The sequence below is a fragment of the Lissotriton helveticus genome, chromosome 9 (genome assembly GCF_964261635.1).
Source record: "Lissotriton helveticus chromosome 9, aLisHel1.1, whole genome shotgun sequence".
Classification (NCBI taxonomy): Eukaryota; Metazoa; Chordata; class Amphibia; order Caudata; family Salamandridae; genus Lissotriton; species Lissotriton helveticus.
The window spans coordinates 842,044,572-842,070,517 of NC_136070.1; the positions used below are offsets into that span (position 1 = coordinate 842,044,572).

General features: G+C 45.9%; 1 protein-coding gene across 1 annotated transcript in view; it reads right to left on the minus strand.

The window, feature by feature from the left end:
- Window positions 1-8,430, minus strand: part of SAE1 (SUMO1 activating enzyme subunit 1) — a 294,712-nt gene extending 286,282 nt beyond the window's left edge. Inside the window, exon 1 of the mRNA XM_078661014.1 lies at window positions 8,157-8,430. Coding sequence (XP_078517140.1) covers window positions 8,157-8,242 — 86 coding nt within the window. The 5' untranslated portion in view covers window positions 8,243-8,430. The remainder of the gene's footprint in view (window positions 1-8,156) is intronic.
- Between the last annotated feature and the right edge of the window lie 17,516 nt (window positions 8,431-25,946).

Sequence of the window (25,946 nt, forward strand, 5' to 3'; positions counted from 1 at the left end):
CTATTCCCGTCTATAAAAGACTTTGCACTTGCCTAGCTACTGAGGGCCATTATCACCCTCAAGCAGCACAAAACCTTTTGGTTTTTTAATGATGAAAGAGGGATTTTGTCATTAAATGTATCTACCTCACTTCCCCTCTAGTCACCTTTTAACATTTACACTTCACGAACCTCTGCACTCAGACCGGCACACACCTTACAGCTAGATTCCTAAAGAATCTCCAATAAAGTGACCCTTCGGGGGACCCATAGGGCATGGCCCTACGGGGAGCACTGCCCCATGATGAAGCATGACATCCATTGGGGTGTGTAAGGGCATCAAGTAATTGTCCCTCCGACCTTTCTATAGGAACGACAACTCCTCTTCTCCCACTTCTTACTCCCATCTTAGGAACTGTGACTCTCTTCAGTGATGAATATCAATTCTATGTTAGGACCTGGAGGCGAGGATTAGGCTATACTTTCTTCACTTTATTTACATTTTGAAACTCCAGCAGCCATTTCAAGAATTTGGTATTTCATAAAGAAACTACATTTACCATGAACAGTAGGGAAAATCAAAACAAAGTCCATCTCATCATGGCACAGTCCATCGTATAACATCCTGTGAAGCCTGTCTATCCACCTCTTTCTTTGCTGCTCCAGCAGCAATACAGATAAGTGCTTACTCATACTGGTTATATTCTCTGTACATTTGTGATGAATAATTTTCCTCACGCGTCCTCAACGCTGTTTGAGCAAAGCCAGCTTTCTGCGCCGATGGAGCTTTCCGCTCCCAGGCAAACGCCGTCATTATTGGCTTGCCTGAAGCGCAGTGCGGTCTTCCGACCGCCAGAGGACCCGAGCTGAGGAAATACGCGTGCAGCGAGTCTCCAACCCACCAGCAGCTGGAACACATCAGTTTCACTGGCTGACTTCAGTGAAGTTTTCCGGATGCTGTGAAAGTATACGGGGAGGTTTGTCAATTACCGCTCAATCAAGCGTGCTATTAATAGCCACAAGCACACATGAATCAGTCTTAAACATCGCTTGTCAAGCGCAGAGGCTATTATTAGCTGAGACACGAGCCAGCGCCTGAAGGGAGAACACCCTATGGGGTAAGACTGACATTGCCCAGGGACACCCCAGGCGTTTAGATAACCCTTAGAGTATCAGGTGGCGGTCCCACTACACTATATTTGGCACTCTTGCCATTGATATCTCTCATATTGCCATGGGAGGTCTGCTCCCTTACCCATATTGCCATTATGGACTACGAAAAAATTAGGGAATACATGGAGGAGGAAGAGGTTACCTACCTCCCAATAGACAACCAGTTCTGTGAGGCAATCGACAGGTACATCCTCAGGGCTGTGTCTCCGGTAGTAGCCCCCTGGAGAAGAGACTGTTGGCACTCTAGGTGCAGTGCCAAAAAACCCTCAAAACGAGGGAAATACCAAGGGGCCTGTGGCCCCCCTACCTCCAGGTCAACCGGTTACAACAACGTTAAGTACACCCCAGAGCCTAGAAAAAACGCAAGAGCACGGACGACCCCGGAATCGATCTTAACGCTTTTCCGCGCCTCAAGGAGGCTTTTCTAGACGGCCAGCCCATACTAGAGCCCCAGACACCAGGCTCCTCAAAGCGGACTAAGGGGGTGAGGATGATTCCCCAAACATGTCAGATGGGGACGGGGATGGTTCTAGACTGTGTCGACCGACGCCCAGCCCCCTGGTCGGATCAGACCTACCTTCGCAGGGGAATTTGCTGGACCCGGACGATCTCTCACACCCAGCGAACTGGTGCCCCGCACCCAATGTTGCGGCCTACATGGCCAGTCGTTTGAGGAAGCCCCTGGATAAAGAAGTGAAGGGATGTCTTAAGGCAGAATGTCCCCGGTCCTCCTTGGAGGGAAAGGTGGCTACTACACCAGAAATAGACCCCAAAATGGCCACTTTCTTAGCCAAATTTGTCCGCGATCCCAAACAGGGCATCGGAAGGTCCTGGTGGTCGTGCCAGGATAAGGTCCTGGACACCGCAGGACCTCCAGCGAAAATCATGGATATGGCGGAGGACACCAACGCCTCTGGCTCCCTCATATCCCTGGATGTAATATCCAGCTGGGCTCAGAGGGCCATCTTCTTCCTGGAGAACGCAAACTGCACAATCTCTACAGAGAAGCGTAGATTACTACTCAAAGATTGATCCCAAGTTGGGGGGAGCTTTACACGTCAGAGGCAGGGACAATAGCCCAAGGAAACCTGTTTGGGACCCATTTATCCGGAGGCAGGGAAATTTGCGAACACATTTAATTCCCTTGACAAAGTGCAATCCTCCATCAAAAGGATATTTACACCCCGTGTTTTTGCTACAGCTGGTCGAGGTGGCGCTCGTCCTTGTCAAGCAGCCTTCAGAGGTGGCGACTCAAGACGCGGCCAGTAGGAGGATTCCGGCAAGGTTGGCCAATTTTACCAGACAAAATCCTATTCCCGTTGCCGTGGGGGCAGCCAAAGAGGCAACTTTAACAACACACAAGGTGAGAGTCCAAGACCCGACAGGTATTTCAACTGGGGGGACGATTGGCCCTTTTTCAGCAAAAGTGGGAAAAGCTATCCTCAGGTGCATGGATAATCCAGACAGCGGGGGGCTTCCACATCGAGTTTTATGGGACTCCATTTCAACCCCTCCCTCCCACTCCTTGACCTTTTCACCCGAGCAAAGGACGTTGGTGAATTAGGAGAGACAGTCTGTTACAGAAAGGAGCAAAAGTGAGATCGCGGATTTATCCATGTTGTTTTGTAAGCAATCTCTTCCTAGAAGAGAAGAAGGATGGCGGGCAACGCCCGGTCATCAACTTCAGAGAGTTCAACACTTGGCTACTCTGCCGTCATTTCAAAATGGAGGGTATCCACCTCTTGCAGGATATTCTCCAGGTGTCAGATTGGATGGTCCGTCGGGACCTTAAAGACGCCAATCTAGCGGTACTGATCTTTCCAACACACAGGCGCATCCTGCAATTCCTGTGGGGCTCTCAGGTGTTAGAATTCACCCCCACCCGCTCCCCATTCGGTCTTTCATCGGCTCCATGGTGTCTCACCAAGCTGATGAGGCCGGTCATTGAACACGAGGGGTGAGACTCATCATCTACCTCAAGGTCGTTCTGCTCATGGGCCAAGGCCCGATTCGCCTGTCCACGCCTTTGCAGACAGCTATAGAACTTCTAGAATCTTTAGGGTTTGTAATAAGCAAAGAGAAATCAGCTCTGATTCCGTCCCAGTCATTGGGATTTTTGATAAATTCGACCAAAGCGACTCTCAGCTTACCCTCCTGGAAACTGACCAAAATCCGACAAGAGCTAAGGAGAACCATCTCCAATCCCAGGTTTCTCTCCGTCATTTGTCGCGGATAGTGGGACTCCTCTCTTCCTCTATCCAGGCGATCTTTCCAGGTCCTCTTCATTACAGGTCTCTACAACGTTTGAAGATCGAAAACCTTCGGAAAGGCCTCTCATACTCCCAAATGATCCCTCTGTCGGTTGAGGTAAAGGAGGAGATGAACTGGTGGCTAGCCCACATGGATGCCTGGAATGGCAGAGCGATCTTTGGCTCCCAACCCGACCTCGTAATCGAGTCAGACGCCAGCGGATCCGGATGGGACGCACAATGTGGGGAATTCTCCATCGGCGGCAAATGGCCCGTCACCTAACTATCTCTGCACATCAACTGTCTAGAGCTGATGACAGGTTCATTCGCCATCCGTTGTTGGGCCAAGGAGCAAGTGAAATGCTCAGTCCTTCACAAGATGGACAATGTAGTGGCAGTATACTACACCAATCACCTAGGAGGGACAAGGTCGAAAGCCTTGTCTGATCTCGCCCGAACCCGATGGGAATATTGTTTGGCCAACCAGATTTCCCTGTCGGGAGAACATGTCTCGAGATTTCTAAACAAGTAGCCGATTGGCACTCCCACCATTGGAGAGATGCCAGTCTTTGGAAATTGAATCCCCAGATCTTTCGTCAGATCCAGGCCAGATGGGGTCCCTTTTCCATGGATCTCTTAGCTTCCCGGCTGGACTTCCAGCTTGACAGGTACTGCAGTTGGAGGCCGGATCCCCATGCAACAGCCATGGAAGCCTTTCACAAACATTGAAGCAAGAAACAACCCTATGCCTTTCCTTTCCCCCTTTGCCATGTTAACCAGACTGACGGCAGAGGTGCGCAGACAAAAAGCGGATGTAGTGGTGATTATCCCGATTTGGAGATCACAGGCCTGGTTTCCAGTGATGATGGAACTTTCCTGGGATTTTCCAAACCCTCTACCCCTGTTTCCCGGTCTTCTCCAGGATCCCCAGAACAATCCTCCCCCACTGGTCCTAGTGGGGTCTCTCTGCCTCATGGCCTGGAGGGTTACAGGTGACGTTGGAAAGTCCCAGGCTTTTCAGCAGAAGCTTCCTCCTTACTCGCTATGGTCTGGGCAGACAATACGAGCAAACGTATCGATCTGCCTGGTCAAGATGGTTGGGTTGGTGTCCCCAACACCAAATTGAGCCCATGTGGTCAGACATTGTCCATGTTGTAAATTTTCTAGCGAGCCTGGCTTTTCAAGGTTTTGCGTACCGGTCTATTAACGCCTTCAGATTGGCGACTTCGGCAGGGCATTTACCGGTGGATGGTCACCCGGTAGGGAAGCACCAGCTAGTCTGGAAATTGTTATGGAGTATCAGACTCTCAGATCCTCCTGAATCCAAGTACTCATCTCTATGGTACATTAACAAAGTCCTCCCCTTGTTTCAGTCCTGGCCTTCCAACAGATACCTATCCAGAAAACAACTGTCAGCAAAATTAGCGATGCTAATGTGTTTATTATCCTGATGCCCTGTCTCGGATGTCCGGACCCTGGATATAACAGGTAGAGTCTTTACCCGGAAGGGGTGTTTTTCCACATCTATCGCAGAACAAAATGTAACTTTAGAGTAGTGTCTTACCAGTCCTTGCGACATAATCCTAAATTGTGTATGGTTCGCACCATTAAAACATACAAAGCTTTGACTGACGAACTTCGTCCACATGGGGAGAAGCAATTAATTACTAATTGCCCGATCAAAACCCCACAAAGTGGCTTCATCCCCTACGATTGTCAAATGGGTCACGCAAGAAGCAGGGATCGATACTTCCCGATTTGGAGCCCACTCTGTAAGAGGACCTATGGCATCAAAGGCCTTTTGTCTGGAAGCTCGCCTTGAGGACATCCTCAACTCAGCGGACTGGTCGAGTGACTGCACCTTCAAGACGTTTTATTTTAAACCAGTTCCCTCTCTGAACTAGCCTAATCCTCGCCTCCGGGTCCTGACATAGAATGAAACATTTCCTAGCTATTGTAAAGGAAAGTTTCAATTCTATTAAGGACACGGAGGCGAGGATTAGCCCCCCCCCCACCTGCAATTACTTCAGCAAAATGCCTTCTCTCCCTATTACAAAGAGTATGTTTATTGCAGATTCTAATAATAACGAAGCTGTTATGAGAAGGCGAATTGATTGTGTTGTGATTGACATACTGTCAAGTTGTACTTGACTATGCTGCAAATGGTTCCAATACAGTGACAAGTAATATATAACCCTTTTCCTTTAGGATCAGAATTTAATAAACAGGAATAAGGAAAATGGTGGATTACAGCTGTCGCAGGAAGAAAGAGGGGAACAGAAGGGCTTCACAGGATGTTATACGATGTACTGTGCCATGATTGGATGGACTTTGTTTTGGTTTTTCCTACGGTTCATGGGAAATGTAGTTTCTTTATGAAATATCAAATTCTTGAAATGGCCACTGGAGTTTCAAAATGTAATTAATGTGAAGACAGTATAGCCTAATCCTTGCCTCTGTATGCCCTTAATAGAATTGAAACTTTCCTTTACGATAGCTAGGAAAATTTTCAGTCACGACCACTTCAATTCGAGTCTGGGCAGAGCCAAAGGACAAGAAGGACTCAAATTAGACAAGAAGGACTCAAATTAGACGAGAGAGTTGCAGCAGGACTACTCTGTGCAGATTATCACATAAAATGACGGTCTGAGATGCAAGGATGAGTAGGCATTTGCCAAAAGGAGAAAATAAAAGCCTAGATTTTTTATATGCATTCTTTTAATAGCACAACAGCTTTCAAGTGGCGACCGAACCATGTATAGGTAGGGTGACCATTTAGCCCTATGCCACCAGGACACAATTTTTCAATTTCTGGAGTTTGCCTTTACATATTAGTGTATTCTGGAAGTTGTATTCTAGGTTCATTTTAAGTAAGAAATTGGACAACCAGGCGTGTAAGAAGGCAGTCCTGCCAAGCGTCACGCAACAGGTGTGACACTCGCGCATTTCAGTGCGGTGATCCGCATCACCGCACTGAAATGCATGGTCACGCATTTTGCCACCACCTGCCAGGCACGCCACTAGCGGCGCCTGTGCCCGGGCTCTCTGCTGCTCGGACGTGCTGCTTGCTGAGCCAGAGTTCCTAAATAGTTAACCGATCTGCTTTCAGGTCTGTGGAGTGGCTGAGAGCGCTACAGTGTATCTCTGCACTCTGCCCAGGCTCAGCTGCCTGCTGTGTTGCCAGGGAAACAAATAAATGCTGAGCCAGTGGCTTGGGGCTTACTCATGACATACTGCAGGGGGAGAGAGGGGCTGACCTTTCAGCAGTCGATGCTGCTGTCAATCACCGAGGCACCATGGGGGCTGGGATTAATAATCCGGATGTGCCGGTGGTACTGTGCCGTCACATCTGGAGGAAGTAGGCTGAAGCGGCGGGGGAATCTGAGTGCAGGGACTGGGAGACTAGAGTCTCTCTTATGTGGCGCGGCACTCACTCTTGGGCCACGAGGCAGGCCTGGAGGAGTCAGGTATTGTATGCTTTTGTAATATCGCTTAGTTTTTAATAGCCCACACTGACTGAGGTGCTGTGGTCTTACCTCTCTGGGTCAAGAGAGAGGAACAATGTTAGAAAATAAAATAAAGTAACAACCGCACCAGCCTCCCTTGAAACAGATGCCCAAAATAAAGTAACAACCGCACCAGCCTCCCGTGAAACCGATGCCCTTTGTGCTCGTGGCTGTCCTAATAATTTTCATACTCTCTGCCCCGCGTCTGAAATAAGCTGGGGGCCAACCAACTCTGTCTGTTCTAGTGGAGGGGCTATGTAGCAAGTGCGCGCACTGGATTTTTTGGTCTTTAAAGGGGTCGGAGCACCATCTCACATAGCGAGCTCTCCCCACTATCCTGGGCCCCAGCCCCCTCACCCGAGACACTTTAAACTTGCAGATCGATTTACAATTCATGTTGTTGACACTGGAGGGTCAACAACATTCCAATTAGCTTGCCATCTCAGCATCACCTCGTGGAAAGTGTACAGTGTGACAGGGGTGCCTGTACTCTTGGCACATGTGCACACTTAAAAGTTCCGGGCAGCGGTGGTCTGCTAGTTCGATGCACGACAAAATGATAATCAGCGGCCATATTCAGAGGCTGCCCAACGTCAGACACACCTCACACTGACCCTCTTATAACCAAACAGTTCTAGTTCAGCACCAGAAGTCAGCTTCAGTGACTGTGCAACACCTGCCTGTACAATACGAATGTTTCTTTGTAAATTGTAACAGGTGCAGAGAACTCAACGTGTAAGGTCTGTCTGACATGTCGGTTAGGGCCCTTTCATTTCTGGTGCTTAGCAGCAGTTTTAGAAGCTCCCCAGTTTTTCTTTGTTCGAACGGGTGTAATTTCTAATATTAATATGTTTTCCTCGTCTTCATTGCTTGATTTTTGCTTGCAAGAAAGTGTCACTCATACTCGTTGAATGCCACTCATAATTATACTGAAATTATGAAAATGTCACACATAAGCGATCTGAAACCTTGGCAGCTATCAAAGGATATGTAAAAGCATGGTCCAGGATTAGAAAAGTGGTGTCCCAGTGACATGCAACCATCATCTCACACTGTTGAGAGAGTGCCCACTTAGTGTCTACATAGTTCATCTCTAAGATAAAGTGCCGCAGGTTCACAAATTCAGCATCCCTAAGAAGTACCCTATTGCCACACTGCTAGCCATGTGATCAAAGGTTGACTGGCACCATCACTTCAAAATGCTACAGCCTTCTTTGTACTCCTCCATCCACCCCTCCAACGGTGCTCACCGCTTCTGCGCTTCCAGTCCCCAGAGACGGATCTGCCGATCGTACTGGGCCGCTTCCTCCTCGCTAATGACAGTTTCCTCCACCATCTTCGAAAGTTTGGTCCCCGCTACACCAACCAAATCCAACGCCGGAATGCTTGAGGTGATCAGTGTTTGATAACCTCGTAGCTAACCCGCGCTCACAGACTGAACAGAACGTGGGAAGAAAGACTTCAAAAAAGACTAGACAGCGTAAATAAAAATAGTGAAGGTACCGAGGCGGCCATATTGGGAGTAAACCTCTGAACGTGAATGGAAATATGGGGCGGGACTCCGAATATATATTACCCCTTTCATTGGACAGTAATACGTTCCGCTATGCCTCTTGTTTCGAGCCCTCCCCGAAGGGAGGGGGGTATTGCTGGACCGGGGGCTTTAGTGGATGCCAACGCGGGGGGCTGAACATGGAGCGGACGGGGCGGGGGTAAGGCACATTTGCTTTGCCCATCTGTTTCCCGGTGTGAGCTTGATAAGAAAACCTGCCAACACGAAAGCTGCTGGGCTCCTTGCCGCACATAAAGCGCAGTCTCCACAACAGACGCCGGGATGTTTCCCTTTACTCGTTGAGTGGTAGTTTTGTGCGGCGCACACAGTTCCACGAGACAACGGAGCGCAACGGAGCCTCGGTTGCTAAATGCACGCCCTCTCCCTGGTTTTTAGTGGGAAAGGGAGATGACAGCAGTTTTCAGACCACAATAAAAATGTCAGGAGAACTCTGGTGATTGGTGTTGCTGCTGGCGTGAGCTCGGACGTTTATCTGGTGGCGGTTTGGACTTACCATGAAGTAACAAGGAGGATCAATGTGTAGCTTATTTCGTCCCATACTGCTTCACTGTGATGTCAATATTGAGTTTAACGTAATTATTATCAGTTTAACACTTTACAGCATTTAGCAATTGCAAGGTACCAGTTAACGATTGCAAAGGGCCTACAACTGCAGGGCTAGACATGTGGCAGTGCTTTTAATAACATTGGATAGATTATAACTAGAAAGCATTTTTATTGAAATGTGTAAACTGTGCAGCGGGGGAGGGATTATGTGGCAACATTTTAATTATGTGGGAATAGCTGCAGCAATGCGAGTGGTTGTTTTGAGCCATGCAATTTCAAAACATAAATTTTGGCCCCCTGTTGCCAGAAAGTATGTATTTTTCTGAATTTACTCTGGTTGCCACAGTGTCACGTTTACTTATTTGTTGGCTACCTCTTCTATAATTTAGAGGGTGTTTTACTTATCATCAAACATGGGATGTTTTCAAAAGATTTAAGTTTAATCTTTACCTCTACCCAACCCTAACACCTAAAATTCCCACTGCCTACCTTTACCCACCCCCTGAACCACACATCACCCTCACCTGCCCTTACCTCTACCCACCCCTGAACCCTCAAGTCATCCTGACCTTCCTATAACCCCTATGAGCCCTCAAGTACCCTCACCTCCCTTTACCTCTTCCTCCCACGAGCCCTCAAGTCACCCTCCCTTTAATTCTGCTTGTCTCGAGCCCTCAAGTCACTGCCACCTCCCCTCAACCCATCCCTGACCCTCCGGTCACTCTCACTTCCCTTTACCTCCTATCCACCTCTGCTTCCTCAAGCCACCCTCGCTTGCCTTTTCCTCTACCCACCTCTTAGCCCTCAAAACACACATGCTTGCATCCACTCCTACGTGTGACGAATGGGAACGGGTGGGATCTATACCTTTGAATGACTGACGGCTGCTCTGACACCACGGCGGAGACTCCAGCGCCTGAAACCAGGACCCTGAAAGCGTCACTGGCTTAGAGTGAATACTACCAAAGACTACAATGGCAATGAAGGGCTTTAAAACAATAAGCACTGTGTTGGGCATCCCAGTTCTGAAAGTTGATTCACTGCCTGGCTTCGGTCTCCTTTTTAAGAGCAAGATGGCACAGGCAGCCAGGGACAGACAGCCCAGACTTAAATATATCTATTTGTTTAGGGAGACGATCGTATCTCAAAATAAATCGATCTATTCAATATTTGTGCAGGAATGTATAAGATTTCAGGGGGGGGGGGTGCAGCTCCAGAGCCCTAATTGATGAAACTGCACCTGACCTGCTCGTCTGTCTGTCACACATAGACTCTGTTGCTATCCCAATTTGCATCCCCTTCAGTGGAAGAACTAAGCAGAATCACATATCTTTTACTTTTACTGGTGACTTCAGTCCCACCCACCTCCAATTCCAACCCCGGTTGTGCGAGGCACACATTTGTGTAACCACCAGTCCCCTATCTAAAGCATCTCGTTGCCAAGAAATCACGCAACCTTCTTGGACGCACATGGTGTGGGTTTTTGCCCATCTGGATGACTAGAGAAGTGCAGTAGGGCCCTAGAAATGTTTGGGTCTAGCCGTAGGTGGAAAGTAAGGAGGTGTACGTCTCTGCATTATCACTGAATTGTACCGGCCCTCGATCTTTGGGCCTGGGCTTTTTCCCTTATCAGCACCTCTCTCCTTTTGGCCAGCAGCAGTGCATGTTTCGTGCATTACTTTAAATGTCCATCATATAAAGCAACCGTACCACCTAGGGCAGCAATTGTAGTTCTCATACTTTTTTCATATTTCCAGTGTCATGCTGGTTAGCGCACTCCTGAACAGACTTCTATTCAATCAGAAAACCTACAGTCTTCTATGGGTACCAGGGGAGTAGTGCAGGCCCCTGCAGTGCAGGGGGTCGGTAACCCTCCAGCGGCCCCACCCTCAAAAGGTTTCCCATCCCCAGCCGAAGGTCCAAGAAATCCTGTGAGATATAGGAGGGTCAGGGGCTCTATAGCACATTCTGCAGGGCCCCCCAACAATTTATGTTACGCCACTGATGGATACATTCACTGTTTGATTATACGGTATTGCAAATGGGGGACAGTCCATGCTTAATTTGAGCTGATATTTGAAGGGGCTCAGCACCAGCTCCTATTTTTTTTAACACAGACACATTTTGAGGATATTCTGCAACATGATATATGTCAATTTTGTACGTAAAACACATTGGCAGTGCAGCATATTTAACAATCCAATGTGGATTACAAACATGACACCAGTGCTCGCAGGCCATTTTGAGGCCTTCCTCCCAGCCAAAGACTTCCAAACTGCTGTACAAGCCCTAGTAATTCCTCGCTTAGACTACGGTAGCGTCACCCTTTGCGGACTCCCTCTGTCTACAACTGCACCCATGAGAGCCCCTTTGAACGCTGCAGCAAGACTCATCACTGGATCAAAAAAACACTCGCATATTTCCCCTGACTTAAAATCCCTGAACTGGCTGCCTTTTGAAGCCAGAATACATCTGAAAATTGCCTGCATGACGCACAGAGCTGTACACCACAACTCACCCGGCTACCTCACTCAGAAACTGACAATATCTGGTGGCTCAAGAACCACTAGAAGCACAAAGAGTCTTCTCCTGAAACCTCGTAGATTCCGGAAGGAAAAAACATATAAACGCTCTTTCTCAGGAATGGCTCGCTCTTTCTCAGCAATTCCTCACCTCCCTTACCCCATCACTGAACACTAAAGTCACCCTCACCTCCCTTTACCTCTACCCATCCTGAGACCTGAAAATCACTTTTTTTTAAAAAACTTAAAAAGTATGCTATAAAAAAAAAACTTTAACTGCATGTTAAAGTACTGCCTGGTAAAGATTCAAATTATTACAATAAAGCAACAGAGGTAGTGGTGGTCTAGACTGTCGCACTTTCCAATCCAATAGTTAGTTTTTTCCGTTCGAACTGATTACATCAATGCAAATTGTTTCTTGTATAAACAAGCACTGGCGTTGCCAATAGGTCTCGCAGTAGGAAAGTTGGAGCTATTGGTTTTGTAAATGACATTTTATATTTATGTTTTGTGATTTACAATGCCAATACTTTTAACTTTAGCATATGTGACACTTTTAGTATTTGTAATGTCACATGTTTTGTATTGCCTTTACTTAGATGTATTGATATTACAATTAACATTGGCTTTTAATTTTTTAAAATAATTAATACTTAAATAAAAGTGATTGTAATTTTTAATGGCAATAGCTTAAACTTTTGTAAATAACTGTTGTGAAGATTATGTTGAGTGACTAAAATCCAAGAACAGAAGTGAAATATTAACATTTTTTTGTGACATTTGCAATAAAGTTTCAAACATTGAGAGAACATATTTGAACCAGTGATGCTGTGGTAGTGCTGAGTGATGCTGTGGTGGTGCTGAGTGATGCTGTGGTGCCCCTGAGTGATGCTGTGGTGGAGCGATAGATAGATAGAGGGCGATAGATAGACAGAATGACGGCGATAGATAGATAGACAGAGTGAGGGCGATAGATAGATAGACAGTGAGGGCGATAGATAGATTGATAGAGAGTGAGGGCGATAGAGAGATAGAGTGAGGGCAATAGATAGATAGAGTGAGGGGAATAGATAGAGTGAGGGCGACAGATGTGTGTGTGCGGTTGTGTGTGGTTGTGTATGTAGTTGTTTGAGTGGTTGTATGTGTGGGTGGTTGTATGTGTGAGTGGTTGTATGTGTGGGTGGTTGTATGTGTGGGTGGTTGTATGTGTGAGTGGTTGTATGTGTGAGTGGTTGTATGTGTGAGTGGTTGTATGTGTGAGTGGTTGTATGGTGGTGGGGTTGTGTGTGGGGTTGTGTGTGTGTGGGTGTTTGGGGGTGTGTGTGGGTGTTTGGGGTTGTGTGTGGGGTTGTGTGTGTGGGGTTGTGTGTGTGTAGTTGTGTGTGTGGGATTGTGTGTGTGGTGTGGTTGTGGTTGGGTGTGTGGTTGTGTGTGTGGTTGGGTGTGTGGTTGTGTGGAGGCTAGCCAAAATGACTGTGTGAAAGTTTTAGTGATGGAAAAACGACTTTAATAAATGGCCCAAAAAGAAGCTATACAAATGACATAATTAGTTGGCCGCAAACCTTCTGAAGTGAGAAACATCTAAAAAACTGCAAATTGTGTTCTGGCTTAGTTCAACTGCTGATTACGGTGTGGGTCGTTTGGCGCTGGACTGACTGCATGTAGTGAACAACGATACATTTATATTGATGAAGTAAAACCAATATGAAATAGATCATTACAGTTAAGCGGCTCAAAGATGCAACATGAAAGCAAGACTACAAATCATAGTATCCAAAATCCTATTGGGTAAAATGATCATAACCCTGGTTGAATGTAACATTATGTTTGGGGCTCGAGCCATGTTGTAATCATTGACGGTCATTAAAAGCTTTAAGTGGAATTACGAAAGAAAATGCCCCCAAAACAAGTGTATCTTGCAAGAATCTCGATATACAACTGAGCCCAAGGCACTTCAGCCAGGAAAGCAGCACGCACGACAGGGACAATATAACCAAAACAAAAGCATGCCAGTTGATAAGAGCTCTATTTACATTCTCCCGGTGTCGAGTGACATTTACATAGAGGTCGCAGAAATCACGGGTGTGGCGCAAAGGTCAGTCCTACTACGAAGGAAAGAGTTGGGGGCATGCTCAGTCAGGATCGTTGACTTAAAACACAGCTGAACGACAAGAATATTAAAGGACGCAGGTGGTGTCACTTCCTCCAGAGGACAAATGGATAGTTATTAGAATCAAATAGTTAATAATAAAAAATACGAAATGACATGTCATGTTTCGTTTGTGACAGACGATAGTTTGGTTGCTTTGCGACTGCAAAAATAAAAACATCCAGAATATGTCTGAAAGTATGCACTCTCCATAAACCCTCCCCTTTCAACTGCATAACGGTATCCAGAAAACAAACAGACCCATGCGGCTGCACCGTTATATCAAATGTCGTCAGAATATCGCCTTCTCAAAACGAAAAGTACACAGTACCCATATATGGCTTGCTTTAAATGCACGTATCGCAAAGGAGAAGGCATGGCTCGCGTTCAGCTGAATAACCCCAACTTTCAGAAGTTGCAGTCTGAGACAAGCATCCTGTTCTTAGATGCAGACATAATAAATAAATGACACGCCTGTGCATACAAGGGGACTAAAAAGGGCGGATAAGCCTCATTGCGTAGCAGCATTGTGGGATCTGAGAATGTGCTGGCAGGGGTCCCGGGCAAAAAAAAAAAAGTGATGTAATAGGAAGCCTGGCAGGAAACACGCCAAACAGAAAGTCGATCTGCGGGAGTGCGCACTCGCTGAGCAGACCAGGGTCATCAACAAGCGTTCTGTGTAAATCGTCACCAACACGTACCTGATAATGCACGCCCCACGAAACAAGAGCGGCCGGGAAACTGAAAGTACGGCCGGCCAGCCATATATAACAAGTTGTGAATGAAAGACTTGTTGGTCCGTAACAAACCCCATAAACCCGGCGTACCACAGTTACTGCTCGCCCCTAAGACAAACTGACAGATAAATAGAAACACATATGATGTTTGTCAAGATTAGGGGCAGTAAATAAAGGATTTTAAAATGTTTAATTTACAAGCGATCAGATCTGCACTAGCTTGAAAAAAGTAAATTGAGGTAGGAAACGCCAGATGATAATTTCAAGACAAACACCGAATTAAACTGCATTGTAAACAACTTAAATGAAAATCATGACATTGTCCATGGCCTCCATGAATTTAAACATGAAAAAGCCTCATCAGGGATTACGCTTTTACATTTAAGTAGGAAATCACGTACACTGTCCAACGTGTGAAAAGTAACAGCAAATGCAGTGACATACAAGTCCAGCACGGACACATACTTAGATACAAATGTTGATTGCGATACATGCACCAATTACAAAACAATACTAATATACAAGAAAGCGAGAAAAAAGTTAGAGAGGGATGATAGAATAAACTAAAGAAGGCGGAAAGTAAAGAGAAGACGGAAAGGAGGAACAAATTAAAAGAGGGAAGACAGAACAACAAAGAAGGGACAGAGAGGAGGAAAGGTGGGAGGGAACACGGCCTGGGGGAAGCTGGCTGGGGAGGGGGAGGAGAAATGCAAGTAAGGCTGTGTGCGGGGAGAGAGAGGGGAGGTGCTGGAGCTGGGGAACAGATGGCCGTGAAAGTTTATGGCCCAAAAGCGCGTGCCTGTGGCCACGTGAACTCGAAGAAAACCGCACGAAAAAACCCTTGGTTTCACGAGTATTTTGAGCACTTGAATTCTCGCTCCGCTCAATGCACATGCGCATTGATAGGTCGCGAGACCTAAAAAATGGTGCCCCTCAAGGTAACATTGACATCCCACTACTACAGATGTCGGCTTCCACTCAAATCCCAAAAGGGATCAGTTGTGAGAGACTATTCTAAGAATTTGTCGTACCTCGGCACTCAAATGCTTATTTATCATAGAAGCAAGTGCTTCTAAGGGAGTTTGTTCCCTATCCTGACCTGTTTAAAGAGTCACGACCACCATGCTCATATAAACAGCACCAATATTTAGCCATATAAAGAGAACATTCAAAACGTGAGGTTCCTTTCATGTTTTAATATCTTGTTAAACACAATTAATATCTGTACAGTCCTTTGTGACAGTACATAATGCCAAAATTGTTGCTGAAAGTTCTTTTGTGCTGAAATACCAAAAAGATGAAACAGGCAGCCGACGCGTGTTTCGTTACTGAATAGTAACTTCCTCAAGGCTAAAAGATTTCGTAGTTGGGAAGCATCAAAACCTGTCTAGAATTTTTCATCTTTGTGGTACAGTCCTGTGTGAGAAAGGTCCTGTATGGTACAGGTTGCGCGGTAATAGCTGTTTCTCCTCAGGCAGAACACACATTTTCTGGGGGCACTGTCTATTGTTTTATGCCATTCAGTCAGTTTGGCTGGCACCTTTTGCTCTTTGATAGTTTTCCTTCTCCCTTACTCCCCCGCCCCACACCATATACTTTTTAGGTCTCACCTGAAACAGCACATCCACTGTTTCTTGCAAGACATTTTGTATACTTGGGGGATTAGAGCCTGCAAATTGTTTACCATTGGTTGAGTTAATTGTCACTCTCATTTCCTTGCTTCTCTTTGGTCAACAAGCGCCGGCTTCTCTTCCTATATGTGTGAATTTCCCACTACCTAGGTATCTCCGCTCTTGCCTAGTGTCCTTCCACCGCTCGCCATTTTCATAGAAAGTTATGCTTAATTCATGTTTAAATATTTAATAGTATTAAGCTCAATAACTTAATTAAAAAAATAACTTCTGAACTTTATATAACAATGTAAAATATTTTACATTAAAAACATACTTTTACTTAGTTACTATTATTCAAATATTTAAATGCCAGTGATATCTGTTTAAAATATTTATAAATTATATGTATATATTTGAGTTATTCAATGAACATTTAATTTGATAAGTTAAAGTGATGTAACATTTCACTTTATTAGTTCTAGGCTTATAATTAAGTTAATTTAATTCACATTATAAATTTACATTGAAATAGTTTCTTAACTGAATCATGGTTGGGAGATGATAGGGCTCCAGTCCTGAATGAAACCATTCTTTTAGGCTATCAAACTATCATCCCCAAAACCGTACAGGCAAAAGAGGTCGCCTATCTGTTGTGTTCAGAAAAACATTACATATAACTAAAGCTGACAACCTCTCCATAATAGATTGTGAGGCCCTTTTCACCAGATGCAATCCTACACTATCTTCCTCCTGTAACTTCCTGCTCTTTTACAGACCTCTAACTAGCAATGTGACATTCCCCGACACACTTCTAGACATAGTTTCAAACACTGATAACACTACACTCCAACCTATGCGTTCTGGGTGACCTCAACATTTGGTTTGACAAACCCAATATACCCCATCCCAAAACAATCATCACTGGCCTAGATGCACTGCACCTGCACCAGATTGTCCACAAACCCACACACATCGCTGGACACATCCTAGATGTCATTTTTTCTAATGAAGAACTTGTTACTTTTCAAACAATTACTCCAGTCACATGGTCAGACAACCATTTGCTTGCTTTCCAACATAAAACAACACAAAGCGACGCACCTAAAAGCACCTCATGTGCATCCACCTATCGATGTGGAACAAGCTCAATTTGGAACACTTAGAAACACAACTACCATCCAGGACAGATCTAGACACAATTAATTCTGTTCAAAAACTATATGAGTGGCTACAGGAAGCTTTTGGTATCCCAATACCACTAAAAATGAAAACACAGAACACATGAAAACAAGCACCTTGGAGAAATACGAAGATAAAAGAGATAAAACAACAAATTAGAATGCTGCAATGTGACTGGCTCAAAATAAACACCAATCAAGACAAACTTTGCCTACAGAAAATTAACAGATTATACAAGTCAGCAATAAAAAAAGATAAGAATAGTTACTATTCAGACAGAATTCAAAATGCTAAATGTGCAAATTGCCTAGAAAAAGCTCATCTTGTTACTCAAGATTTCTCGAACTGGCAAATCATTACATGGCCAAAAAAGACGTGTTGGACTCATATTTAAAACAAAGACAAATCTCCAGCACCAACACTTTTCCAAAACAACATTCCAGGAGTACTATAACCTAGCCTCTTCATTCGTTCCTTCCTACACATTTTACACAAATAATTTATGGACCTGGTCAAAGCAAGCAGGCCTGCCGGCAGCCCTTCTGACCTGTGTACACCGTAAACCTTTAAGAGATTTCTTCTAACAATCTCTGCTGCCACACCAGTTAGAAGAATCCTTATCAATTCATTAACTACTGGAACATTTTCAGAAGAACTCTAAAAGTCATACATACACCTATTACTGAAGAAAACAAACTTGGACCCGCTGAACGCTGACAACTACAGACTGATTACAAATGGACCTTTCCTGGGCAAACTAATCAAAAAAGCAGCATTCGCCCAGATGTCACAATCCATTGAAGATAATGCCATACTTTCAGACTTCCAAGCATGATTCCGTCCAGGAAGAACCATAGAATCTGCCCATGTTGCCATTTGAGATGACCTGAAGAACACAGTTGACTGGAATGTGTTGCTGTGCTACTTCTCTTGGACCTTTCAGCTGCCTTTGCCACGGTTGACCATGACACTCTGATATAAATACTTTACGAAGCCCGCATAAAGGGGACTGCCCTAGACTGAATCACATCCTACCTTTGCAACAGGACTAATGTCATCCATATCCTCCCTTTCGCATGCAAACCGTACTTCACAAAAGCCGGGGTCCCTCAAGGCTCTATCATCTCGCCTATGCTTTTCAACAATTACATGAAGTCATTACTGGCACTAATCAATCAATTTTCACCTCACGTGCTACAACTATGCAGATGGTACGCAAATACTCTTTCAACTGTAATGCCCCAAACACATTGTAAAGTTGCCAATTTTCAGTTGTCTAAGAGCTGTGGATTAATGGATGATGTGGAGCCATCTCCAATTGAATGCTTCCAAAACAGAAATACTCATATGTGGTGTTTGGAAAAATTATGACTCCCTCACCTCCTAGCCCAGAGTTCTTCAATCTGTGGGGCGCGACCCCAGGGGGTGGGGTGGGGGGGGGGGGGGCGCGCCGCCATCCCAGGGGGGCGCACACTCCACAGTAAAAGTTTACCTTTGTTGTTTTCTTTTCTCTCGGTCCTACGTTGCAAATTATCACCCATTACCAATGGGGTTTTTTAATTGGATAAAGCCGGAGCAGCAGCCAATCAGCAAATAGGAACGTCACCGGTGACGTTCCACCAATGACGGGGGCAGCAGCTGAGATTGCAGGAAGTACCGCGAAATTTGCGGGCATAATGCTCCTGCATTACACTTTGGCTACCTTTTCTTCCTGTGAATATTTTCCTACGTTTTACTGTCGCCTCGCTTTGAAGGACTGCTAAATCTGAACAGGCAAGAGGGCTGTTTCAAAGACCGGGAGTGGGGGGAGAGGGTGTTGTAGATGGGGGGCTGATGTTTGTCTGTGCCCCCATAATGGAGGGTTGGAGGGAGGGTAAATCGACTTGCCCATGTTTCTGGAATTTCACAGGGTTAATTACTACAGCTGAAATGCTCCAGCTGCACTGGGAGGCACGGAGTTTCCTCTGCTGAAACCGAATCGTTCGCTTTCGGTTTTAGCAGAGGAGACTCTGTGCCTCCCAGTGCAGCTGGAGCATTTCAGCTGTGGGAATTAACCATCTCGGGCAGTGGTCCACTCTGCCCCCTCCCACCTTCCCTCTCGGGCGTTTGGTTGTAGCTGTCTGTATGCTGTGTACACCTGCACTGTGGCTGCATGGAGTTCATCTGTGTTTTTACACCTTGTGTTGCTGATGCCTGTTGGGTGTGCTTCATCCCTCGAGTGTGTCTCTTACAGTCATGCAGCCCCGGTTTTTGCTGTTTATTGTGCTTGAGCGCTTGTGTGTGGGTGGGTGGGTGGGGGTGTGCGTGTGTGTCTTGCACTTCTGCAGCCGCGGCTGTTGTGGGAGAGACTTGTACTGCTGCATCGTCCTGGGATGTTGATGGCACTTAAACCTTTCATTATACAAAACGGTTGCTTTTCCCAGTGCTTGTCTTTTTATTACTGCCACATGATGGCATAATTCAGTGAAGCTTGTTTACCTGTGGCCACGTTCCTTGAGAAGGGACAGGCTGGAACACATGTCTGCCCGTCGCCCCTCCCCACCCTTTCGCCCCTGGGGGGTGGCCTGATCGAAACTGCTTTCCCCAGTCGAGCAGGGACTTGTTGCAGACATGAACTCACAACCTGCAGCCCTTCCAAGGCCTGGGGCGGGGGAGCCTCCGGGCAGGGAGGGCTTGGAAGTAACTGTGGGAAGCTGGCTCCCAGGGAGAGCAGGAACCAGGCACATGGATGGATGAGTGAATGGGAAACAGGCTCCTAGGGAGCACAGGAACCAGGTGCAGTGATAGGTGGATGAGTGAATGAACTCACAACCTGCAGCCCTTCCAAGCCTTGGTGCGGTGGAGCCTCCGTGCAGAGAGGGCTTGGAACCAGCTGTGGGAATCTGGCTTGTAGGGAGCACAGGAATCCGGCGCATGGATGGATGAGTGAGTAAATGGGAAATAGGCTCCTAGGGAGCGCAGGAACCGGGCAGGTGGATGGATTGATGGATGGATAAGTGAGTGAATGGGAAAGGCTCCTAGGCAGCGCAGGAACTAGGCACACTGGTGGATGAGTAAATGAACTCCCAACCTGCAGCCCTTCCAAGTCCTTGTTCGGTAGAGCCTCTAAGCAGGGAGGGCTTGGAAGCAGCGGTCCTGGGAGGATGCAACTTTCAGGTATCCGTCTCTGTGGCGAAAAACAGGCACACCTGTCACATTAATGTTGGTGTTATTATCAATCTGTCATGTGTAAAACAAAGCATCCTAGTAAAAACAATTTGCACACATTTTATCTTGGAAAATTGTGTTTTGAGCTGTGTAATAAGTCTGTCATTTAATCACACCCACTCACAAACCTAGTTAACTAAACTCTTATTGTGTTGAACATTATTTGCCGGATATGGCCCGGGATATGCGCGTGGCGGTAGATTAGGTAGTGTACCAGATTCCAAGAATTTCTGTCAGGTGATGGGGGGGGGGGGGGGGCGACATTTCAAAAAATGCAGCTGGGGGGGCTCAACTTACAAAAGTTTGAAGACCTCTGCCCTAGCCTGATGATCTGGGAACACTGCCTCAAGTATTGAAGGAAGTAAGAAACCTCAGAATAACTTTGGACTCCAAACTATCAAGGAATGCCCAAGTGGAAAACTAGCAAGATCAAGCTTTGTTACTATAAAAACTCTGTGACGAATCATCCCCCATCTGGGATTTCCTCACAAGATCCAGGCTATTATCTCTCTTGTTCTGTCCAAACTCCATTACGCCAATAACCTCCATAACGGATCACCTTTAACGATTATGAAAAGGCTACATCGGATTAAGAACTCGCTGCCAGACTACTCTTACATATAAAGCTGCATGGCCGCATCTCCTCTGTCTTAAAAGACCTGTATTGGTTTCCGGTTGCCAGAAGATCCACGTTCAAGCTGCTTGTATCACCCACAAAGCGATACATGCAACAGGACCGCTCTTCATCAGGAATAAAATCACCAAACACATTCAACAAAGAAACCTCTACTTTAGAGTGGCACCTCGCCTCAGAATCCCAACATACAAGAAAAAACATTCTACTCTGTTCAAGCAGCCAGACTATGGAACTCTTTACCCCCCAACATAAGATCCACGGATAACCACCTAATCTTCAGAAAACTACTCAAGAATTGGCTCTTCCCCACATAACCACCATGAGCAAACAAATAAACAGCATATCCCTCTGTATAGAAGCATTTATTTGGACCAAAGATATGTCCCTTTATATATGTATAAACGTGTATAATAATTACGTTTAAAAAAATATATAATCGTACTGCTTAACAAATGTACAGATTACTGATAGTTACATTATTCAATATTTCTAACATGTATATAAGTGCAGAAATAAGTAAATCTTTTATCATAACTATCTACAGTTGCTTCACTATTGAATAACAAAAAAAAAAAGAAAATAAACAAGTTAATTTAAAGTACAACAACACTTGAAAGCCGGAGTTTTTTAAATGCATATTTAATCTACATAAACTACCTTCCTTATGCAAGAGACGGATTGCCGCCTCGCCCGCATTGAATGCCTACTCTCCTCCTTATTACAGGGCATGAGTCTCATCCTAACCAACCTCTTGTCACTTCCCCTCAACACCACCTCCAGCCCCACCTCCCCCCCCACACCCCCCTTTGGCCTCCGAACCCCCTGCCCCCAAGCAGTCAGTCCACCCTCCCCATCCCCGGGCCCCGAGACCAAGGAGGGCTATGGAAGCCATGTCCCCGGAAGAAGCGATCGAGCTGGCCTCCTCCTACTTCTCCCCTCCAACCCACGACCTGCACTCCGCAATCCAGGTAATCACTGGAACCAGAACTGAGCTCTCTGTCCAGAAACCCCTCAGACCCCTTTCCTCCCTCATCACCATCCCCACAGAACCAATGAAAGAGACCCACCACACTAACTGCATGCTCATAAAATGCAGGTCTGCCACGAAACACACCACAGAGCTAGCCGAATCCATTCTCAGCCATGACATTGACATTGCCTTCATCACTGAGACCTGGCTCAATGACTCCTCCCCCCCGATCCTGGATATGCTCGTTCCCCCGGGTTTCTCTAGCATCAAGAAAGATAGAATAGACCAAAAAGGCGGAGGCGTGGCAATCATCCAGAACAATAACCTATCGGTGTCCGAATCCGATAACATCATATACAACTCATTCGAATGCCTAACCGCCAACATCAAAACCACCAACAATAACCTAGTGCACTGCCACCTTCTATACCATCCCCCAGGCAACTCCGTCATGTTCACAGAACACCTATCAGACCTAATCGCACATTTCTCTCTCCGACATACCAACAACGTCATTCTAGGCGACCGTAACCTCCACTTGAATAATAAGAACAGTGCTCCTGTACAAACCCTAAATTACCTACTCCTTACCAACAACCTCACCCAGCACTGTTCTCAAGAAACCCACAACAAAGGAGCTATCCTGGATGCCATCATAGCCAATCATGACTCAATCACCATAGATCACATCCTGCCGGTCGACTGGTCAGACCATCACCGTATCCTATTCCACCTCCCTCATTAGACCCTGCCTCTGCCCTCCATCTCAGCCCACCCCTCATGGTTGAGAAACTTATCGCAGATCAACACAGATGAGTTAGAAGAGAAAATATCCTCCCTCCTGCCCATCTCTCCAGTAGGCCTCTCTACTGAAGAACTCACAGCCCACTACAACGTTACCATGTCCTCCATTCTTGACGAACTAGCCCCCTTAAAACTGAAAAAACCCAGGAACATTCCCTCCAGATCCTGGTTCAACAAGGACATTAATGAGGAAAGAAGGCAACTCAGAGATTCTGAATCTCTCTGGAGAAAGGACCCCTCCTCCAGCCTTTTCGAGGAACTCAGAGCAGCAAGAAGAAAGTACAAACAACATATCAATAACGAAAAATCCAACTTTTTCTGCACCACGCTGGACAAGGCCAAAAACAGACCAAGAGAACTCTTTGACATCATTAAAAAACAAACGTCCACGACATCCCTCGTCCAGCCCTCAAAAGCCTTATGCGACAACTTCGTCCAACTTCTTCAATGAAAAAATCTCCTTGATTGAACTTTCTCTGGACATTAACCTCCATCCCCCTGACAAAGACTGCTCTCCAACAAGCGAAATCATCACGAAAAGGCGACCGGCAACAACCTGGTCCTCCTTCGACCCCATCTCAGAATTGGAGATCCTCAAATTTATCTCCTCCTCCAAGCCATCGTCTCACAACCTCGACCCCATTCCCTCTGAAATGGTCAAAGAGCTGAAACTCACCCTGGCTCCTCTTTGGTGCGAAATCATAAACAGTTCCCTAAAAACTGGCACCATTCCCGATTGCCTTAAACAGACCCCCCAGGATATAGCGGCATGGATTAGCAAATTTAGCGGCACAAATATGGAAATTTAGCTGCAATTTTGCGGCATTTTATGTGGCCATTTTTCCTACAACAAACACAGATATCTTAGTTTTTTTAGTTATTTAACAACATTAAGCTATGTATATTTGGTTTACTTACAATGTAGACACTTTGTCTCCCTCGAGCGTGTGCTTCACAATTATGGGCTGCTGCAGTTTCACAGCAAATCTACAACTAGGAAGGAATATTTCTTTCCTGTCCATATTTTATTGTATCTTGCTCCCCGTCCCATCCTTCCCCTGTTGTTTCAACAACACCTCCTCACTGTACAGGAGTTTTTCCAGCTAGTACTGCAGCCACTACGTCTGGTGCACTACGTGATTTTAACATGGCAGCTCCCAGTCTACCAACACATGAGTTGGTGAGCGCCCAATTGTCTATACCATACCTAGGCATCCTACTGGCCCCCACACCGGTGAAGACACTTGCAGCCAAGTAAGGCCCCTTCTCGCCCAGACCAACACAACGCCCTCTGCATGGAACCGCTCAGGGCTGTCATGGTCCGGCCGTATTGCGACTGTCAAAATGACAATACTCCTGTGCATTCTTTTTATATTTCAGACTCTACCATTAACCCCATTGTCAGCGATCCTCCGTAACCTACAACTCGTCATTAACTGGTTCATCTGGAAAGGCAAGAATCTGCGTCTTCACCAACAACAACTTATCCGACCCCAATCGGAGGGAGGCAGGGGGCTTCCCCTGATCCCATGGTATTTCCAGGCTAAACATCTCAGATAATACGTGATGACCTCACTGAGATCACCAATGGCATCATTGCTGACGTCATTGTATGAACCAGTGTCATATGGGATACAGAGTATGTGCACATCAAGCAATAACTATGCATACTCCTTTTGGCCTTTGGCAGCGTGCACCACGCATTGGCCACAGTACCTGTTCTGTGTCCAGACCCTGCACCCAAACCATGAGCCCAAACCATTGGGAGGCTAGCCAAACTGCACATAAACTTACGCGGTATGTCCAGACTGCACTTTCTACTAAAAATGGCTTTGCCAATGTTTAAGTCAAATTGACCTTTAGAGAAATATATAGGTTTTCAGAAAGGCGAGTACATATAAAAAGCCACAATGGCTTGGTGCGAGTAGTTCATGTAATATAGAGAACAAGGCTAGGGTTCTGTCCGACTAATGAGGCGATTGTTGGAGTTCAGCATTTCTGTGCCGTGGCCAGTGCCTTCTCAGACAGCAGGTGAGTGACAGATTCAAGTAATTAGTAGTAAGGAGAGAGTAGTAACATACATCTGCCCATAGCTGAGGGAGAAGAGATGATATTTAAATTGAGCAGCATTGACATTTACAGTATAACATGCATACCACTATTTGGAAGCAGGAAAGAGGGAGATTTTGAAAAAGAAATGGGGAGAAGTATCTTACCCATTGACCTACATTGAACTGAGGGCAATGTTAGGCAGGGTACAACTGAAATAAAGTCACATTTGGCTTTAACGGTCGTGAGTCTCCTTCCAGAATAATGTGTGTTTGCATCTATTCAGCACGGACAATTCCCATGAACAGGAGAACAAGAGAAATGAGAACCTACTATGAATTGTATGAATACAAACATTAACAATGTAATTAAATATAAATCATTCATCGTTAACTGTCAGACAGAAGCACAATTATAATATACACTTAAAAGTTGGCATTTTTCAGAGCATGTAGTGTCCTATCACAAATAAGTGAGCAGGGCAGGTTTGTGACAAACATAAAAGATCTACAAGGGTATTGAGTAGGCCAGGAACTAGAACATTTCGAATAAACATAGTCCATAAAAGGCAAAGTATGGGAAGGAAAGAGAGGGCAGGAGAAATTGGACTGGACACAGACGCTGTCAGTAAGTGGTAGAGTGAAAGAGCATAGAGCCAACAGAGGATGGGTGCCCACACAGAGAGGAGTGCCTATCTATAGACTCCAGAACCACAGCAAAGAGGAACAGTCATGAACTGTGTTTCAAACCCAGGCTTCTCAGATGGGAAGGCTGGCAGAGACACCACAGGCATTACATGATGGTCATTCAGTAGGTGTAGGGAGCGGTTTAAACTTTGTAGAGTATCACGTGGCATCTGGAAGGGGGGGGGGAGAGAGAGAGAGAGATCGAGGTCGATCCTGACTGCCTGCCACTACCGTCAGCCGCCATCCGATGCATGCCAGAGCTCACGTAGCCAGGGAGCTTCTATAAGCCCCGGCGCTTTGCTGATGCACGCACATGCGTTTCTCGTTCAGTAATCCAATCTTTCAGGGTCAGCCCTAATGACTTCACT